Genomic DNA, 18,141 nt, shown 5'->3' with positions numbered 1-18,141 from the left:
CTGGAGTCACTTCTCTTGACGTTTAGCCTGGGGATCATTTCCAACTGCAGACCTTGCATTCTTGCATTCTGTGAATTCAAGAAAAACACGGGTAACCTTATCCACACGTCCCTTCTGGGAAAAGAGGCTAACAGCTTCACCCGATTTCTAAGCAGCAGAAACTGCAGAGTGCAGCAGCTGCTAAGGCCCTGACCCTGAACTTGTCAACTTCTTCCCTGCCCTCCCACCTCCTTCCTCCTTGCATACTGGCCAAAGGAAGCTCCCTGATTCTTTTTTGGTAAAGAGCCTCAGAGAGGAGCGTTTGAGCACCTACTCCAGTCAAGAAAGACCACTGACATCTGGACTCCAAGGGCCTTTGCAATGAGACCGGCATCTCAACTTTTCTAGAGAGGTAGCTATTCTAAGAAAGGTCTGTGGTCTTTCTTATAGGCTGACACCCTCTGCTGAACCCAGGTGCTTCGTATTCACTCAGACGCTGAAGTAAATGATCTTTGTCATCAGGGAAGTCCGAAGGGCTTGCTATGGTGCACTCTGGAGGCAAATTTCTCCAGAACTATTAAACCCATCTTCCTAAGAACTAGGTTCGCGAGTGCTCTCCCAGGGAAAGCTCCGCTTAAGTGGGATTATGTTTCTGATGATAATCATCACTCCAGCCCCTAGGATGTTTGAGAAACAAAAATAAACTTTGCAAGTTGCCTAGGTTCTGCGGACTCGGTGGGCCCCTGCTGGGTCCAATCCTGGACTGCCTCTGGAAGAGAGACTGCCTCAATCTCTCCGCCCTCCTGATTGGCTTTGAGGCAGGGGCGGGGCCACTGCGGGGTCCGGCTCCCCATAGGTGAAGCAAAGTTAAGGTGGGCCTCCGGCAAGATTTTTGTCCGGTGACAAGCAGGGAAAGTCTTGGGGATTTTTTTTTTCTGCTTTGGAGGCCCAGGTTCAAGACAAATTAAAGTGGGAAACCAATTGGAAGGAAAGACATTTGAACCGAGTTCAGGTGCCAGGTCCTGGGAGAGAAGACCAGCCCTGTTTGAAGTCTGCATCCACCGCTGACCAACTTGGGGGCCTGGGTTAAGGGAAGGGGGTACAGCCAGCGCAGGTGGGAGAGAAACCGATACTGCCCCGAACAGGCCATCAGAGAGAGCAAAAATGATGGAGGGCACTAGCTGTGCCCTGGGTATTTTTAATTGGTGAAAGCCTTTACATGATTTCTTCTAGCCTCACCACCAGCAGCAGAGCGGTGTCTTTGATTGATTAGGGGGACTTTCTGCGGAGGCCCGCAATGAAGTTTCTCTACTTCTAATCAAGCGAAGGGGGAACCCACTATGCCTCCAATCAGCCTCCTCTCCTGGTCCCTTGCTGCTGGGCGTAAAACGATGCTCACCAATCCCACCTAAACCAGGAGGCAAGGAGCCCAGGCTTTTGTGCACACAGGAGCTGTCACTGGCCTCCTTTTCTGCCCCCAAGACAAGAGAGGACTCTTGGAAGCCGAGAAGGGTTGCAGAAGTCTTTCTGGACTGAGCCGAGCGTGGTGAGGAGCAAAGGCCCCTGGCGGCCGGCGGGAGGCGGGAGGGGGGTGCCAAGGGCCACCATGGGCCTGCTCAAGGGCCTCCTCCGGGCAAGGAACCTGCTGCTCGTCATCTTCGTGCCGCTCCTGCTGCTGCCGCTGCCCGTGCTCCACCCCAGCAGCGTGAGTACCGCGCGTCCCCTCCTGTCCCTGCAGGCCGGCCGTCGGGCGCGAGGGCAGGGAGGGCAGGGGGGCCGAGGGATGGGGTGCAGGGCAGCTCCTCCACAGGCTTTGCTCCCGGGCTCAAGGCATGGACAGGTCTTTCTGGGGGAGGCTCCAATGCTTTCTTTCCCCACACTGCTGTTTTCGTCCCTCCGCCCCCCTCCCGGGGCCCCTGACCGGGTGGCCCCCCAGCCAGGGGTGAGGTTGGCAGGGTGGCTGAACCAGCTGAGGGGTGCTACACCGGCCTCGGGCCGCCGGAACGGCGCGGGGGCCACGCGCTGTGCCCCTGAGCAGAGGGACACGCTGCTGGGCCGGCATTTGTCCCGGACTCAACTGGGTCACCATGTGACCAGCTCTCTGTGAGGGAGCTGGAGAGCAGGGAGGCCTCCCAGAGGACGGGGNACCACACTTTGAAATGCAATCGCAGAAGTCCCTCTGAACTTGACGTTGAAAGCAGAGGTTGGCATCTTGCCCCAGTCCCATGCACGTGTCCCTTTGATCATTTGTATCCTCTGTGTTTTCTTTTCTGTGCTCTTGAAGGAGAGAGACATTCAACCAAGCGATAAAAAAGAAATAAGAGCCCCCAACTCTAGACCATGACCCAATTTTTGAGGGGGTTTGCATGAGCAGAGATGCCAAAGCTTTGGCTCTGCCTTCTGCTGGCTTCTCAGACCTTCACTGGCCTCCCTTCCCTTCCTGTCTCCTTCCCCCTCCCCCTTCTCCTCCTCCTCCTTCTCCTCTCCCTTCTCCCCTCCTCCTCTCAGGGGCTTTACCCCTTGTCCTGCAGGCACTACCCTTGAGACTTCAGGAAAAATAAGCTAAGAGAGGTTAATCATGTTTGTGGGACGACGGGAAGAGATTTTCCAGGCAGCTCCCCGAGTATCTTGGTAACCAACATTGAGTTATAAAGTTAAATAGAGGGGATTAGAATGGCCCGTCTTAAAAACAAACTGGCTTAAATCTTTACTAGAATAAATACCCCAGAGTGCCAGGGAGACGCTGATTAAGAGCAGGCTGGGATTAGCAGACAGTGATTGCTGCCGACAGTTTTCCTGGGCTCACGCTAGTCAATTCTCTGCTCTGTCCAAATGGGCTGATTGGTTTTTCTTTCTTTCTTTTTTTTCAAGGTTTATTGTTGTTGTTGTTGTTACCCAATGTCTGATGCACTTAAGGGAACGTTCACCAAAGACACAGTGCCCTCTTCTCCGTGGCAGTATGAGGCACCTCTGTGTCCCCCTAAGTCAGCCCCATCTCTGGGGACCATGACTCTAGGGTGTGGGTTGCTTACTTTTCATTCTGGGGCCCTGGCTTTGAACTTCTCAGTCACCACTGCCTAGTAAGAAGTATTCACAAGAAGAAGAAGAAGAAAAAAAAATAACGAGTTTTTGAAGTAGGCAAAACGATCTATAAATTCGATGGAAGACAGGTGTTATTTAAAAAAGAAGAGAAAAAAATCTTAAAAAAAAAAAGGAGAGTAAAGGAAGAGCGGGTGAGCCTCTGCTCTGTTTGGGTCTGTACATAATCTTTGAAGAGGTTTTTACAGCTGCTTACTGAGACCAAGGGACACTGCCCTTTCTTGGCCTAGCTCCTTCTGCCAGACTCAGTTTCACCTTCGAACGGGGCTCCTCAATGGCCACACCAGTGACATTCGGGGCCAGGTAATTCTGTGCTGTGGGGAGGGCTGTCCTGTACATTGAAGGATGTTTAGCCACACCCCTGGTCTTCACCCATTAGACGCCAGGAGCACACAGCGCCCCCCTCCACTCTGACAGCCCAAAATGTTTCTAGATATTACCCAATACCCCCTGGGCCTGGGGTGGGAGGAGGGGCAGGGAAAATCGCCCCCGTTAAGAACAAGTGCCTTTTAGGGGCGCCTGGGTGGCTTAGTCCTTAAGCGTCTGCCTTTGGCTCAGGGCGTGATCCTGGAGTTCTGGGATCGAGCCCCACGTTGGGCTCTTCCACCGGGAGCCTGCTTCTTCCTCTCCCACTCCCCCTGCTTGTGTTCCCTCTCTCACTGGCTGTCTCTCTCTGTCAAATAAATAAACAAAAAAACAAAAACAAAAACAAAAACGGAACAATTGCCTTTTAAGACAGTAGACCTAACACCACCTCAGAGCTTCCGCAGTCGGTGCCCCTGGGCGGCTATTGTGATCCCATAGCCCCGGGGACAGCTAGATGGAGCCCGGCATGGCCAGTGCCCTCAGAGCTGCACGCGGCTTGCTTGCCACTTACCCAGGATGCCCTGCATGTGTCACCATGTCAACGAGAGCACTGCTCTTCTCCTACAATGACATAAAGTGACCTTGAGGTCAGCAGCGCCCACGGGAAGCACAAACTAACACATAGAACGTCTCTCACCCGTTCTTGCTCCCGAGCGTCAAACTTTTAGGTTCTGATATTTAATCCTTAAGATTCCTAAACGGACCTGGTTGCCCTGGGCCAGAGCTGAGGGAAGGGACCTGGCCAGGAGTTCCGGGCCTACTGTTCTGATGGTTCTTGGAAAAGATAAGCTACAGCTACATTCTAGGAGGGATCAGAATGACCTTCCCTTTTTCCTGCTCAGCTCTCTAACACCAGGGGCCCAGACTTGGTCTCCCATGTTACGGAAGAGGAGGGTACAAGAGGGGCTTGTCCATAACTGAGGCCTGCCTCAGTGTCCCTGGCAGGATAAAGGTTACACCCAAGCCCCAAACTAAATTTCAGAAAGGACTCACAGTCATTTATGACAGCAAATAAACAGACCTCAAACTTCCAGGGAAGTTTGAATGGGACATCACTGAGGTGACGGGACAGCACGGGAAAGGAACAGGTGCACACGTCAGTTGGTACAGAGTCAGGAACCAGCCCCTATGGGGAAATGCCACTTTTGAGCTTCCTCCTTTATTTGTAAACAGAAGCCAAAAAGAACTGACAGTACTATCCTTTAAAGGCTCTGCCTGAATATTCATCAGCCCCTACACACCTGCTGACTAGTGGCAGTGATAAGGGGTCGAGGGTTTCCAGAATATTCTCTCCAATAGATAGATAAGAGAAACCTGATAGCCAGCAGAGGAACCCAATTCAGTTCAACTAACGTTAACTGAGCCCGCCTGCCAGACACTGGCCAGCTGTGGGGCCCCAGGATTCCTGGAATCAAACCTCACAAAGATTTTGGGGGGTTATCTAAATATAAGCTTACCCATTGAATTTTGAGAAGGTAGAGAAGGAGCAAAAGGAAGTTCACGTAAATTCCGTGGGTGAATGGGGTGAGAAATATGGAAAGGGCCTCTGGAGGAGGTCTCTTGGCCATTCTTGTGCTCTAAGGAAAGTCCAGGTAAAAATGATGATGGTGGTTTATCCTGTTCTTAATTCTGGATGAAGGTGGCTTGCTGACTTCATCCAAGCCAACCTATTCTAATTCATTAACAATAATCACCATCAAAAAGTGTACCTTGGCTTACCCACGTCCTCCTAAGTCAAACTAAGGTGGTACCTGGAAGAAAGTTTATTCTCTCTCTCTCTCTCATTCTTTCTCTCAGTCTCCCCTTCTACTCTCCCTTAACCTTAATTTGCGGCCCTGTAATGACAAGAAAGACTAAAGGTTCTCAGGAAGGAATAAGGGCTCTCAGGGAGGGACAGATATCCTGTCCCCTTTATCTTCAGCTGGAGTTAAGACGTGCCATTCTGTTTCCCAGGAATGAGATAGGAATAAGTGGGCTCAAAGGGGCTCAAGGCTTTGAACTTCTTTAAGAAGTTTTATTTCTGCAACGAAGGGGGGGGTATTTCTCTAAATTGCATTCTTTTCCAGCGGAGTCTTTTTTTCTCCCCCTTACTGATTCTGTTGTCTTATCAGCAACTTCCAAAAGTTTTAACTTCTCTCTGATCTTTTGGCCCCAGAGGAAATCTCAGTGGGAGCTACAGTCAACAATTGTTGGGCGCTGTTCCCGTTTCTCAAACCCCAAGGCGGTAATCCATGCATATCAGGAGGGAGCAAGGTCCCATCCAGCCAAGCCGGGTTAATCACTCCTGACGCCCCTCACTGATCAAGGCGACCTTTTGTAACTTTTGTGCAAGAGTTTGAGGACGCTTGTTCTGAACCCAAGGGAGAGATAAACAACAAGATTTGTCAGGCTCCTTGATCACCAGCCAGCCTCAGGGCAGGTCAGACCTGAGCCCAGATGGTTTAGAAGTGTGTATAAATTGAGGAACCCAGAGCCTGCTTGGACCTTCTGTACAGTGGCCCTCCAAGACCATGGTTAAGGCCTTCGGACAGTGACCCCTCCTGAGAGTAAGCCAGTGACCTTTCTCAGTGCCATTAAGCAGCACGGTTCCGAGCAACCAGCATTACTAGAGGCTGAGGTTAAGGAGGGCTGGTTGTTGGTAACAGTGTTGTGCTTTTTTATTCTGTGCACCCCAAAGTTGTACAGCCAGCAAAGTAGAGGGCGTTGGGGAAAACTCTGTAAATTTCCAGGCCTTCCCTTGTAGGTAGATGGTACTTTTATTTCCTTTATCAGAGGGATGTTTCCATGTGCATCAAGCACGGGGAATGAAGTCCCAGAGCAGTAAGAACCAGACACTGGTAAGGACACGGGTTCTCAACCAGGGACAAATATCCCCCCAAGGGACATTTAGCAATGTCTAAAGACATTTGTGGCTGTCACAATTGGGAGGTGCTACTGACATCTAGTGGGTAGAGGCCAGGGATGCTGCTAAACTTCTTAATGCCCACGACAGCCCCACCCCCCAGCATGGAATTCTCCAGACCCAAAATGGGCCGATCTCAGAGCTCACACGTGACTTACACAAAGGGATCCTAACTTTCAGCGACCCCAAGAACACCTAGCGTCCAATCAACTTCACACCAAAATACTCTGCTGCCTGTCAAAGCTGTGAACTCCATCTTTAGAGACTATGATCTTGGGTCTGGACACTGAGTTCATTTCAGTCCCCATTCAGCTCAGTTTCAAGCGGAGCTGGGATCTCCTGAGCCTGGTGGCTTCCCTGCTGCAGACCATGTGCCAGGCGCCGGCCCACCCAGGGAGCAGCCATTACTGCACATACCCAAGTACGGGCCCGCCACGGATCCACAGCAGCCCCCTCCCCCGCCCCACCAAGGCCAGCTCTGCCCCTCCCCGGGCTGTGTCCTGGGGCCCATGTTTGAGTCTGGGTGCCTACGGCCTCCGCCCCGGGTCTCATTTGGATTCTCCATGGCCAGGGCTGTCCCTGTGACTAATCGCCCACTTTCCTCCCCTTCCAGGAGGCTGCGTGTGCTTACGTGTTGATCGTGACTGCTGTGTACTGGGTGTCCGAGGCCGTGCCTCTGGGAGCTGCAGCCCTGGTGCCTGCCTTCCTGTACCCATTCTTCGGAGTCCTCCGATCCAGCGAGGTTAGACCATTTGTGGCCCAGATCCCTGCTGGGGACCCTGCTGGGCCAGTGAAAGAGGGCTCAAGGTGAAGGGAGAATCACAAAGCACTTGAGGGGGGGCGCTTTCTTCACCCTCCAGAACAACCTCTTAGCACTAAGCCTTTGCACCTGCTTTTCCAGACCCTGAGTTCCTTTCCCATAACTTTCATCTCCCTCAAACTGCCTCTTTCAGGAAGCCTTACTTGACTGATCACATCCAATTGCTCCTTCCATCTGAAACCCTCTAGGAACTGGGTGGTTAGCATGCTTGTTGACCTTTCTCAGTCTTTTGTATGCCTGCTTAAACTATAAGGCAATAATCAAAGGTAGGAATGCAGTTTCCCAGGTCTTTGCAATCTCATTATAAACCTGAGCCCAGGGGCGCCTGGGTGGCACCGCGGTTAAGCGTCTGCCTTCGGCTCAGGGCGTGATCCCGGCGTTATGGGATCGAGCCCCACATCAGGCTCCTCTACTATGAGCCTGCTTCTTCCTCTCCCACTCCCCCTGCTTGTGTTCCCTCTCTCGCTGGCTGTCTCTATCTCTGTCAAATAAATAAAATCTTTAAAAAATAAAAAATAAAAAAAAATAAACCTGAGCCCATATACAGTAGGTGCTCAATAAATGTTTGCTGACAGAAAGACCTACCACGTTTTCCTGAGTCCTAACAATGTTTTCATCCACTTCCCCTTAAAAAAACACAAAAAACTCTATTCCTTCTCCCCCAAGTCAAGATTACTGCATATTCTTTCCTTGACTGCTGTTTACCTAGAACCTGCCCTCTCTGTCCACTCTCTCTGTCTATGGCATTCTTAAAAGCTCAACCAGAAATTGTCAATATCAAGCCCAGGCTGTGGTCAGACTTCAGGGCAAACATTTAACCCTACCACAAAAGGGAAAGAAGGAAAACACAACCAGAACCCGGAAGCAAGATGAAAGATGGTCCTCATTCATTAACACCTGGTTCTATTTAGACTCTCGTTATAGCCCCTGGTCTCTGCTTAGAGTTTCTGATAAAGATCAAACGGTAGAGACTAAGGACAGAGGCACAGATGAAAGACGAAAGGGAACTGATGTTTGCAGGCCTACTAGGAATCAGGCACTCTCCCGGAAGTACTATATTAGTTATGTGTTACCCCTGAGATCTCTACAAGGTGGGTGTTAGTATTTCCATTCTACGGATGAGTAAAGAGGCTCAGAGAGTTAAGAAACTCACTCAAAATCTATTTACCTACCACAAGGGAGGAAGTAGCCGAACTGGATTCAAACTCATATCAATTAGATTTCGAAGTCTATATTCTTGCTTCCTATTCTACCAGATGGACTCAACTAGCCAATTTGTTTGTTTGTTTGTGTTTGGGGTATTTGAGTTTTTGAGTTTCGTTGTGTTTTTGGTTGCTGTCGTTTTACTCTGTATTGTTTTTGCTTTGGGATGGGAGGGCTGGTAGCAATGAGTAGCTGTAGTAGCCTTAGCCGCTCCAAAAAGGATGGGACCCCCCAAGCCATCAGCAGTGCTTTTATTCCCAAGATAGGTACAACACCAATATCCTGGAGACCTTCATAAAAGCCAGCCTGTGACCTGAATCACCAGGCAGTTGCTCCAAAGTGTCCCCTTCTTTTGTGAAAATAAGAATAGGCAGTTTAGTCTGTGTGCCTGCCTAGAGGAACCACCAGCCTTAAACACGGCTTTTCTTGAGAAAAGCATTTAAACTTATTCTGCACGTTTCTCTTTAGAAGTGAGAAATCAGGAGCCCATGAGTCAGGGGGTGAAAATAGAGGGCAGAGGAAAAAAATGATGTGATAGAAAGCATTGAATCTTAACTAACATTTAAAGTGACCTAACTATTAATTAAAAGGTTTCTACCTTTGTATTTCACTACTGGCAGCCCCAAAGCCGACAGCATACCTTAGCCTTGAAATAGATGATGTCCCTATTTCTCCAAGGGCTGCCTGCTGCAGAAATCCTCCAGAGGGGTGACCCAATCAGCGCCTCAGCACGGTAGAGATGTTGCTAGGCAACCATTCATCCAAGGGCCCGCCCCTCTGCACAGCCAGGTATGCCAGACCTATAAGGACATCTATTGAGTCAGTGGTTTGTGGGGATACCATGACTTTGTGAGGAGAAAAGGAAGACTGTCTGGTGAAGGGTTAGGCATTGTTATTGCTGGGGCTGGAGATGGAAAGCACTAGAGAAGCCAGAGGGCAGGTCTTATCATTTGAAGTGAAAAATCCTACCCCATCTTTCTGATGAAGGAGCGGTGGCTGGCAATGATATTTAACAGCTGGGCTATAGGAAGCAGTGTCAGCCAAAGAGAGTCTGTTCAGCTAGCTTTTTCAACTCAGATCAGAGGAAAATGCCAATAAGCATAGGACATGGCTCATGACCCTTTGCGAGCCACTCAGATTTGCAGACGCACCACCAGCAGCCACACCCCTACACCAGCATGTGCCATGTCTCCCCAGGAAAAGGCAGGCTGGGGGTCTGCAGGAGCCCCTTCTGCAGACAAATCATCTGCGTGTCATTCCCCAAACCCACCTTGCGCTTGCCTAGCCTTGCCTTGACTCAAAGTTCTCTCCAATTCCCTCCAACCTTTAAAGTCCTGCCCAATTACCCTCTACAGTGAAGCCTTTCCAAAAGGCTCAGCTAAAAGTGTTGCTCCCTTCCCTTGAGGCGATCTGATGTCTTTAGCCTTCAGGTGGTACATCAGATACACCTGACATAAACTTTCTGTAGACATGTCCTCTCTCCAAAAAGATTCGCAGTCCCTAGGATTTGTGGTGTCTATGGCCTGGATCCTTGCACTGGCCCTCAGTGAAGAGTTCTTGGTTGCGTGGTTTCTGGATGGTGTGCGATAGCGTGCTCTCCACCCGAGGAAGGCGTGTGGGTAGGATCAGTATGACTCTTGAACCGTGGCTTTTGTCCCTTGTGGTACTCATTCAACATCCGGAAAAATATTTCTACCATGGGCCATATGGGGCATTATAGGTACCCTGAAGGTGACAAAAATGAAACACAGAATCTCTGCCCTCCTGAGTTTCCCACTGGCAACTTGGATGTATGCATACAAATGGTTAATTTTTATGGTGATGACTTGATGGTCAGCAGGTGTTAAGAGTCTGTTGTGTGCAAAGCTTAGACTTCCTTCTCTCTGTCTTGCTGAGAAGAGATACAAAATGATAGACTCCTGACCTTCAGAAGTTTCTATTCTAAAAGAGAGAAGGCACAAACCAAACTGGAAAACCCAGAAAACCCATGCCATAATGCCTCATTTTCTGGCATGGTGGAAGATTCACCCAATTCCCCAAAAGGGAATGTTCTAGATAAATGAAATTTACCCCACCGAGTGCCCAAACTTTGTTGACCAGTTTTTGATTGACATCTTTCTAGAAGGCTTATAATTCCCCCAGCCTTTTAAACAGAAGTTGTTGACTACAAATGAACTTTTTCTTTGGAGCCTTCACAATTCCCAGGGGAAAAAAATTTCTCACTCAGAAGAGCCAGTGTGGGCTGGATGATGGCACAGTTGAGTAGCCTGAGTGCTGGCTAAACAGCTGAACCTAAAGAATCCTGAGTAACGTACTGGCAGTGGACCAGAGAGAGAGCCCAAGGGAAACACAAAAGGCATGTTACCGCATCTGCACGTGACTCAAAGCTGGATGGGCCACTACTGTATGACGACAGAAACAATGCTGACAGGATGAGACAATGGCCTGGAACTGACAAAATGACATTTACTAGGGATAAATGTTAACAGTGTGTATGGAAAAGACCTTGGCTTTTAGTTGAGTACAGATGTGGCATGAATCATCCATCAGCCCAGCGTGGCTGCCAAAATTTGGAGCATTTACCATACGCCAGGCACTCTGGGAGGTCCCTCACATGCTCCCGTGTCACTGAATCCTCTGTACAGCGGTTATTTGTTCTGTCTTTACAGAGGAGTTCAGAAATGGAAGCTCAGAGAGGTTAAGGAACTTACTACGGGGTGGAGTCAGAACTTGAACCCAGGAGTGTGTGCTCCCAGAATGTGTGCTTTTAACCGCTGGCCAATACATACTGAAGTCCACTGAGTTGATAAATGTCTGTGTCCAGAGCATCAAATTCTAGATCAGGAGCCCATGCAGTGGTGGGTAGCCAAGATGTCCAAAATATAGAATGTGAGTCTGTAGTGGTGCAGTGGTGGGTAGCCAAGATGTCCAAAATATAGAATGTGAGTCGCATGGGAAACAAGAGAAGACTCAAGAGGGACATGATTTCTGGCCTCTGCATCTCAACACATGAGGCTCAGAGGGTCAAACCAGAACCGGAGTCCAAGCACTGCAAGAGAGACCTGCTCCATGTGAGGGAAGATGCTGGAATGGGCTGCTATGGGGGGTCTGGGTATTCCTGTTCCTGGGAATGCAGGCCAGGCGACCCTGTCAGGGACATTAGAGATAGATTTCGTGCCTTGGGAGAGGGGATGGACGCAAAGGGCCCTTTGACTTTGGGATCCTCTGACCTTGTTGGCATCCTGTCACTACTTCCCTATGCTGGTATACAGAGCTCAGGCCTGGACTTGGGGTTTGTTCTTTATTTTACCTCCATTGTGACTCACAACTGTCATTGTATCTGCCTTGGAAATCATCGATGTCCTTCTAGGAGGGTGGGAGCGAGAGCGCTCTGCGGGGCAGTAAAAGGCATGGTTTGAATGATGGGGCTTGGGAATAGTCTCCGGGGTGTCCAGGGTCAGAAACTACCTGCAACAGAGATGACATCTGCTTTCTCTCTCTCCCCTGCCCAACACACACACACACACACACACACACACACACACACACACACACACCCTCTGCTCTCTCCGGGCCCTGCACTGCAGGCCCCTGGCAAGTCTCCTTGGCATTCTAGCTCCTGCCAGGGCAGGAGAGGCAGCAGGGCAGCTCCAGCTGTGACAACAAAACGGCCTGTGCAGCCCCATGACACTGGAGTTCAATGTCGTGAATCTGCTTCCCTGTTGGTTCCTGATCTTTCTGACCTGCCAGATTCCCGACCATCACCCAGACCCTGACTTTCTCTGTTTGTTTATACCACTCTCTGCTCTGCCTTTCTGGCCTCTGCTCACCCCGGAGGCTGACCCCCCTCCATGCAGGCCTGTGGGGAGGTAGGCTGAGTATCAGGACCCAGCCACCTGCCTGAACCCAAGCCACTCATCACCCACAGCCATCCAGATGCGGCCCAGAGCTGAGCTCTACACCCAGGCCATGAGTGGGGCCTGGGACCAAGAACTTACAGATATTGCAGCCTCTTGAGGCCAAGTTAAGGGTTCTGGCATAAGAGCTATTCCCTACATATGAGCCAGCCCCTTTGCTTCTGGACTCAGAGCCCAGCCCCCTGCCTTTGTTTCCTCCACTGGGGGCAGTTCCTAAGATGCCAGAGAAGAAACTGGGGGTGCTGTATGACTCAGCATCTCCGGGAGCTGAGCCGACACCCGGACCAGGTCAGCGCTCCTCTGAGTCTCTCGGCTTTAGACTTCTCTATGGTAGGGTTTGCAAAGGATATGTTTTTAGCAACAAAACCTTTTCTGTAAACCACATCTTGGGAGACTCAATACATAAAACAGTTGGAAGAGGAAGGCCTACTCAAATGGGGCATGGAGGCCCAGAGCCCCGGCTGTTTGGGCCCTTCCCGCAGGCCTCCTGAATTGAGGGAGTGTGATTTGCAAAGCTCTGGCCTTGGGGAGTGCAATTAGGTGATTAGGAGGGTGCTGGAGCCCTCAGAGACTTATCCCACAGGAACAGCATTCCTTTCCCCAGGGAAAGGCCTCGAGTCAGGCGCACCGGATTTGGCTGCCTTGCTGGGGCCCTGGCTAGAATGCAGTGGCCTGGGCTCTGGCTCTGGCTGGGGGCTGAGCTCCGTGCTGAGGGCAAGCCAACCCAGGCGTCCCCTCCTGGGGTCTAGAGGATGTCGCTGCGAAGTTGTTCCAATGTCCAGAAGAGCCTCAAACTAAGTGCGTTGCCAGAGGCCACGGCTGGTCTCCTGAGGGCTTGCCACGTTCCCACCATTTCTAGAGGTGCCCACAGCTGACCTGCAAAGCGCTGTCTGCATTTCTGAGGCCAACCCCACCCAGAGCTGCCAGATGTCCGAGTCAGGACACCATCAGGTCCACCACACCTCCAGCCATCTCACCCTAAGCAAGTAGAATGGCAGCTGGAAAGGGTCAGGATCCAAGATGGGAGTAGGGTAGAACTGAGTCTGAATCCAGTTTTGGCACTAACCAGTCTTTTTCTTTTTTTTTTTTAAAGATTTTATTTATTTATTCATTCAACAGAGATAGAGACAGCCAGAGAGAGAGGGAACACAAGCAGGGGGAGTGGGAGAGGAAGAAGCAGGGTCATAGCGGAAGAGCCTGATGTGGGGCTCGATCCCATAACGCCGGGATCACGCCCTGAGCCGAAGGCAGACGCCCAACCGCTGTGCCACCCAGGCGCCCCCTAACCAGTCTTGAGCAAGTTGTATAATCTCTCCGAACTGCCCTTTACTTGTCTGAAAAAGGAGGATCTAGAAACAAGGACCTCGAGGGGAGCTGTGAGGATTGTCCACTATGGTGAGTGCGCAAGCGCCTACCACAGCACTAGCGCCAGCGGCAGGGGGCGGGGCTGGCCTGGGGGCCGCCTCTACCAGGAGGGCCCCAGGGAGGCCCATGCGCAATCCTCGGAGAAGAGCGCTGAGCTGAGCCTCCTGGCCAGAGTTCCTTCTCCAACGTCTAGGAACAGAGCCACAACCTTTATAAAAATTGTTTTAAACATTTAAAACCTAACCTATCCAGAGATCAATCAATAATTCCGCCTTCAAAGAAAGGAAGGTTTTAAAAGCTCATCACTAATGGATGTTGCCTGCAATTCACCAACAATCAGCTAGTTAGTGAAGGACCACATCCAGCGGCCCTTCTGTCCTTGGGCCTCTCCATGAGCCTGACTCAGAAAGCTCTTGCAATGCGCTCCCACTTCGCTGAGAAAATTTGGAGGAATCTTTGGTTTTTAGGCCCACCTTACTCCTTCTTATTTCATTTCTTTCTCTTCCTCCCTCCTTCGGTCATGCTGACCTCCCCGGCATCACCCTCAATGTCATCTGGAAGGTTTTTTTCCTTTTTTTTTTTTTTACTTCTTTAATAATATGGACATTTATTGAGCACTTCCTGTATGCCAGGCACTGTTCTAAGACCCTGCCTGCCATATCTTACTCGAGGCCATGCCACGATGGATTAAATGAGCTGTGTGGCATGATTCTCGCCACTAGAAACACAGGAATGACGGGGCCACGGGGGTTTCGTGGCCTGCCCAAGAGCCTGCAGCTCATCTGGAGGGGAGCAACCCTTCAAACCCAGCTCGTCTGTACTCAGAGCCCATGCTATTGGTCTTCTCTGCCCCGCCTTTCCAAGTGGCCTCCTTGAGCACATCTCTTCTAAAACACTGTCCAGGACCACCTCTGACCTCCCAGCTCAGGGCTCCGGCAAACAGAGAAAAACCGCAGAGCAGAAAAGCAGAAAAGGCAAGAATAAAACTGCAAACATCACAGACACTGCGGACTCTACTCATGGAAGGAGTGCTCGTTTGGGGACCCTACTTCTCTCAGCAAATCATTCTAACCAGCTTTGCTGTTCAGTTTCCCAACTCAGACTATGAGCTCAGAAATTAGGTAGTGGGGAAAGGAATGCCCACAGCAAGCAGGAGTAAGCAACGCATGTCAGAAAACAGTGAAAATAGCCCTCAAGAATCCTGGAAGCCTGGTGTTCCCTGAGGGGTTCTCAATGACCAAGGTTTTATTATAAAACAAACAAACACCCAGTGGGCTGGACAGCTAGCAACACTGCCATCGGATAGAATTTTAATTTATAAAAGTGGAAAGGCAGCTTTGTGCCTGGGCGCTCTCTGTGTACTAATGGCCTCAGAGCGGGTCAGCCTTTGTGTGGACCACTGAGTGACAGGAAGAGCTGCCAAAAATCCCGGTTGTCCACCTCAGAACAGCTTTACAAAAGGTAGGGACTCACATACTTTTTTCTTCAAATTTTAGATGCCTAAATGAAGCCGAGAGAGGTTGAGTAACTTGCCTGGGGTCACACAGCAGAGTCCTGGTTGACTCTGGAGCACTCACTCTTCCCCACTTGGCTGTGCTTCCTCTTTATCACAAACTACAGCCAGGCTGCATGGCCCAGGCGCATGACCCTGCTTACAAAGGGGCGGGGAGGGCACGCGAATGGACCTAAGCCTATGGAACACCAAGTCTGAAAACAGCCCAGAGCCAGGATCCCGCTAAAGCCGGGACTGGGGATTGCACTGGCCAGTGTCAGGACTGTGATTATGAACGAAGCCAGAAATGTGTGCCTACGCATGCTGGCGCGAGACCAAGAAGAGTCCCCTAGAGTTGCGTTAGACGCATGGTTTCCGGTTGGCCGGTCCTGAGGTCCTGAGCGTTAACGTTGTGTGGTAGCTTTGGATTAAATGCACCTGGATTGCTATCCCGCCCCGCCCCTCGCGCGGTGACCTTGAAGACTTCCTTAACCTTACCCCCTCTGAGCCCGTTTCCTCACCTGCAAAGTGAGGTACCCACAGTCCCTGCCTCCTAGACTGTTGAGAAAGTGAATGCGAAACGCCAAACTCCTGGGCTGGCGAGGGCCCTCTCTGCAGGTGGGTTCCTCTCTCCTTCCCTTGAAGGGAATCCGGAGAAAGTAGCGCCACCTGTCCTCTAGGCACTGGGCTCCTAAAAGGCCATCACAAACTGGTATCCTATTACGATATGTGCCAAAGAGGCAGAAATGAACATGTTGCCAGCCAGTCCCCTGGGAAAGTGACCACGATAGCACTGAGCGGATGAGGATTTTGTCCTCTTACACTGCCCCCCTTCTCCTGCCTCCAGTCCTCCCAGTATAGGTACACCATGGTTTTGGTTAATTCGATAATCAAAGTTTAACAGTATGATTATGTAAATTGTGTTTATTTTCAACACCACTTATTTTACTATATTTACGTTTCCTGCAATTTTCATTTTTTCTGCAATGAGAAGTAGTGTTGCTTTTCCACTTTAAAGAGGGTTTCTAAATTAGAAGTTAAACTTCTCTGTATCTCTCTCTCAATTTCCGTCACGGCTCCCTTCTTGGGAACAATTCTGTATGTGACTGAGCGTCTACTTTCGCGTCTCAGTGCTAGGCGTTAAGAGATATCAAGATACCAGGGGCGCCTGGGTGGCACAGCGGTTAAGCGTCTGCCTTCCGCTCAGGGCGTGATCCTGGCGTTATGGGATCGAGCCCCACGTCAGGCTCTTCCTCTGGGATCCTGCTTCTTCCTCTCCCACTCCCCCTGCTTGTGTTCCCTCTCTCGCTGGCTGTCTCTATCTCTGTCAAATAAATAAATAAAATCTTAAAAAAAAAGAGAGAGATACCAAGATAATCCATGGCCTTTTTGCAGACTGAGATTTAGTTGAGAGACAAGAGAGGTACACAGAAAAAGACAAACAGTGGGAGCATGAAGCAACAAGTCAACCTTTGCTCTGCCTGCTCTGTGAAGGGTGGAATTAATGGTGCCCACAGGGAATGTTCTGGAGTCAGAGGCCAGAGTCACAAGGAAAGTTTTCTTCTTTCACAAGGAAGGCCTGAACTGGGCTTTGAAATCTGATTGCAACACAGAGAAGAGACTGTTCCAAGTGAGGAAATCAGTGAAGGGTTGATTTGTGGACCTTAAACACATAAAGTATCTTCACAGGCCCCGGTCTTAATTTCCTCATCCTTAAGTGGTAGGAAGAAGTTAATTACTGGTACTTGGTTGTGGAAGAGAAAACCCCTCTTCTTAGGAAATGGACACTGAAGTATTTAGGGGGAAAGGCTAACACTATGTAACTTACCTTCAGATGGTTCAGGGGGAAAAAATGTAGACAGTGTATGGGCATTCCTTATATTATTATCACTTTGGAACTCTTTGCAACTTTGGAATTATTTGGAGTTATTTAAATTTTTTGAAGTTTTATAGGCAAGCTATAAAGATAGGCAAGCTATAAAGGTACCCTTGAGAACTCTAACCTAAGGAAATAATCACATTTATATAAGGTTAATGATTTAAGCAGTCTTTGTTCCATTTGTAGTTTAAAAAAGAAAGGAATTAACCTAAGTATTCAATAAAAGGAAAATGGCCAAATTCTGTGGCACATTATGCTACATTAACATGAATTTTTACAACAAATTTAAGTCAAATAAGAAATGATCAGGGTATGATATAAATGGGGGGGAAGCAGAATATAAAACTATATGCTAAAAAACAAAAAACTACATACTGTGTAAATCCAATTATGTATCTATATAGACATAAATTGGAAATATGCCAAAGTAATAACAGTAGTAAGATTAAAGATAATTTCACCTTTAAATTTATCTTTATCTTGAAGTTTTCCATAATGAGCAAGCATTAATTTTCTAATAAAAAAATGAACGTAATTTTCTAAAAATTTCTAAAAATGATACTTGGGGATAAGCCCAGAGTTACTTTATGCTTTTTTTTTTTAATTATTTATTTGAGAGAGAGAATGAGCGAGAGAGAGAGAGAAGCGAGCACAAGCCAGGGGAGAGGCAGAGGCAGAGGGAGAAGCAGACCCCGCACTGAGCAGGGAGCCCGACAGGGGGCCCCATTCCAGGATTCTGAGATCCATGACCTGAGCAGAAGGCAGAGGCTTAAACAACTGAGCCACCCAGGCATCCCCCGCCCAGAGTTATTTTAATAATTTTTAAGGATTAAGATAAAATTATATGTTTATTCTTTGAAATGATATCGTAATTAAATAGAGTGCTCTAATGTTTTTTTAAGAATGGAGAATATCTACCCTATTGGGTTACTGGCCAGATTAAATGAAATAACCTCTGAAAAGAGTTTAGAACAGTGCCTGCCTACGGTAGTATGTACGTTTGTAGATATATATGTATGTGGGTATATATAATATATACATGTGCATATTATATACATATATATGTTATATACATATCATATACATACAATACATATAATATATAATATGTATGTGCAT

At 49.1% G+C, this 18,141-nt stretch overlaps 1 protein-coding gene across 1 annotated transcript in view; it reads left to right on the top strand.

The window, feature by feature from the left end:
• Window positions 1-838: 838 nt before the first annotated feature.
• Window positions 839-18,141, top strand: part of SLC13A4 (solute carrier family 13 member 4) — a 39,557-nt gene continuing 22,254 nt past the window's right edge. Inside the window, exons 1-2 of the mRNA XM_019808334.2 lie at window positions 839-1,684; window positions 6,960-7,088. Of these exons, the coding sequence (XP_019663893.2) occupies window positions 1,586-1,684; window positions 6,960-7,088 (228 nt within the window). The 5' untranslated portion in view covers window positions 839-1,585. The remainder of the gene's footprint in view (window positions 1,685-6,959; window positions 7,089-18,141) is intronic.

Source organism: Ailuropoda melanoleuca, chromosome 1 (genome assembly GCF_002007445.2).
Source record: "Ailuropoda melanoleuca isolate Jingjing chromosome 1, ASM200744v2, whole genome shotgun sequence".
NCBI classification, from domain to species: Eukaryota; Metazoa; Chordata; class Mammalia; order Carnivora; family Ursidae; genus Ailuropoda; species Ailuropoda melanoleuca.
This window is presented reverse-complemented; position numbering and strand designations above follow the sequence as displayed.